The sequence below is a fragment of the Sardina pilchardus genome, chromosome 23, assembly GCF_963854185.1.
Source record: "Sardina pilchardus chromosome 23, fSarPil1.1, whole genome shotgun sequence".
Classification (NCBI taxonomy): domain Eukaryota; kingdom Metazoa; phylum Chordata; class Actinopteri; order Clupeiformes; family Clupeidae; genus Sardina; species Sardina pilchardus.
In genome coordinates this window covers 24,787,355-24,789,854 of record NC_085016.1, presented here as the reverse complement: position 1 = coordinate 24,789,854, position 2,500 = coordinate 24,787,355, and the positions used below count along the sequence as shown (strand labels likewise).

The 2,500-nt window shown below is 45.3% G+C and overlaps 1 protein-coding gene across 2 annotated transcripts in view; it reads right to left on the bottom strand.

The window, feature by feature from the left end:
* Window positions 1-2,500, bottom strand: part of mgat5 (alpha-1,6-mannosylglycoprotein 6-beta-N-acetylglucosaminyltransferase) — a 161,680-nt gene that overhangs the window by 80,094 nt on the left and 79,086 nt on the right. For both annotated transcript variants that reach the window (XM_062527449.1, XM_062527450.1), the window contains one exon: window positions 866-955. In XM_062527449.1, coding sequence (XP_062383433.1) covers window positions 866-955 — 90 coding nt within the window. The remainder of the gene's footprint in view (window positions 1-865; window positions 956-2,500) is intronic.

Sequence of the window (2,500 nt, the reverse complement as noted above, 5' to 3'; positions counted from 1 at the left end):
GTTAACGTGGACACGGTCAACCATCGGTCAAACAGTCACCGGTTAACATCCCTAGCACAGAAACACACACACAGACACAGACACAGACACAGACAGGCACACAGACAGGCACAGAGACAGACACAGACACACACAAAGACGGACACACACGAACACACACTGACACGGACACACACACACACACACACGTGGGCAGAGAGAGCCGCAGGGCTGGAGAGGGCAGTGGGTGGACGGCTCTCTAGAGAATTAGATTTACTTTCCTCTGCCTCTTCTTTGGCTCCAATAAAAAGTGTGTGTGTTTACACAGGTGCTGGAGCAAACAGATGATAATGAAGAGACACACACTCCCAGAATAATCAGCAGCCATAAATGGTTTAGGAGGAGGGGAGGCACATATCTGTCTGTACACTGAGATAAAGGCCTGTGTGTGTGTGTGTGTGTGTGTGTGTGTGTGTGTGTGTGTGTGTGTGTGTGTGTGTGTGTGCGTGTGTGTGTGTGTGAGTGAGTGAGAGAGAGAGAGTATGCTTGTGTTCTTCACTTCACTTCAATTCAATTCAAATGTATTAGTCACCAACAATGATACAGAATGTATGTGTATGTCTATGTCCACTGTCTCCATGGCTGTGGGATGTGGGATGTGTAAATAAACAAATAATAAAATAAATAGAAAGAAAAGAAGAAGAAGACATGTATAAAGTGTGTGTGTGTGTGTGTCCAACATGCTTGTGCTCCTGCTACAGTAGTCATTCAGTATCCAGATAGCCTGGGGCTAAAAACTGTTCTGCATTCTGTGTGTGTGTGTGTGTGTGTGTGTGTGTGCGTGCGTGCGTGCGTACGTGCGTGTGTGTGTGCGTGTGTGTTTTACCTCGCTCAGGTAGATGAAGAAGGAGCACACGGAGCCATCAACACCGTAACTGTTATAGCAGGAGTCGGAACGCCACATGTCCTTCATCCACTGAAGAGGAAGAGGAAGAGATCACACATGCACTGTCCATATACAACATACTGTACATTCATATGTAATCACCAGTCATCATGCAGGCAATGTTCATATATAATAAACTGTATGTTAATATGTTATAGGTATCAGCCAAAAAAACATTCAGCATTCATTTATAATACACGCTTGATCACATACATCATCATGGCAGTGATACATCATTTATGCGTATATGGACATGACATCCAGTATTGTCGCTTTGGACAAAACCATAACCATAAAAATGTATTTATATATGACTACTTCCATATGCTAGTAATCTACAGTATGACATCTGCTTAACATTGGCATGACATAAAGTACTTATGACAAACGCAATGCATTACTGAAGGAAATGACATATGTGTGACATATGCATTACATAGGCAAACAGGACCTATCTGTGACATATACATAAGTGACAAGTATAAGATAAGTGGATACATGTGTGTGACATAATGCATGGATTACTGACACACTGGTGGAATTCTTTTAATGTATATATTTTTGGACAGAATGTGAAAGGCAGTGAGTTGGGAAAAGAGATGGGGTGGGCACACAGGATATGACCCGGGCTGGACTCAAGTGGGCACACAGGAAATGACCCGGGCTGGACTAAAGTGGGCACACAGGAAATGACCCGGGCTGGACTCAAGAGGACACATGAACTCGAATGTGGTACTGACAGCCATTTGCTTCACAGTGCTAGAGACTGCAGCAGGTTCAATTCAGATAGTAGGGAGCTGTTTTAAACCCATGCAGCGGAGTGCCACTGACAAACACACACATACTGTATACACACACACACACACAGTCTGCCACTGCCACAGCACATCAGGCTGCTGGAGAGAAAAATAGAGTGACTAACTGAAGTAAGCAGCAGCATTTACTCTCTCTGGTCTCCATCCCTAGAGACACACAAGCGTGCCCGCACACACACACACACACACACACACACACACAGGATCTGCTCGTCCTCGATCACAGATAGGCTGTCTGGTTCTACTTGTCCTCCATCACACACATCCACACACTTGTATACACACACACACTCTGGATTTGCCTGTCCTCGATCACAAACAGAATACAGGCTGTCTGGATCTACTTGTTCTCAATCATACACACACACACACACACACACACACACACACACACACACACACACACACACACACACACACACACACACACACACACACACACACACACACACACACACACACACAAACACAGACATCCTCTCTCTTGGTCTCACACATACAACCAAATACTCATGCAGTCTCACCTGCACACACATAAACACACACACACACACATACACACACACACACACACACACACACACACACACACACACACACACACACACACACACACACACACACACACACACACACACAGTGAGACGCATATACTGTAGGCACAGAGACAAAGACCCACACAAACTCTCGCACACACTGTGCCAGAGTTCGAGCTGTGTGTGTGTGTGTGTGTGTGTGTGTGTGTGTGTGTGTGTGTGTG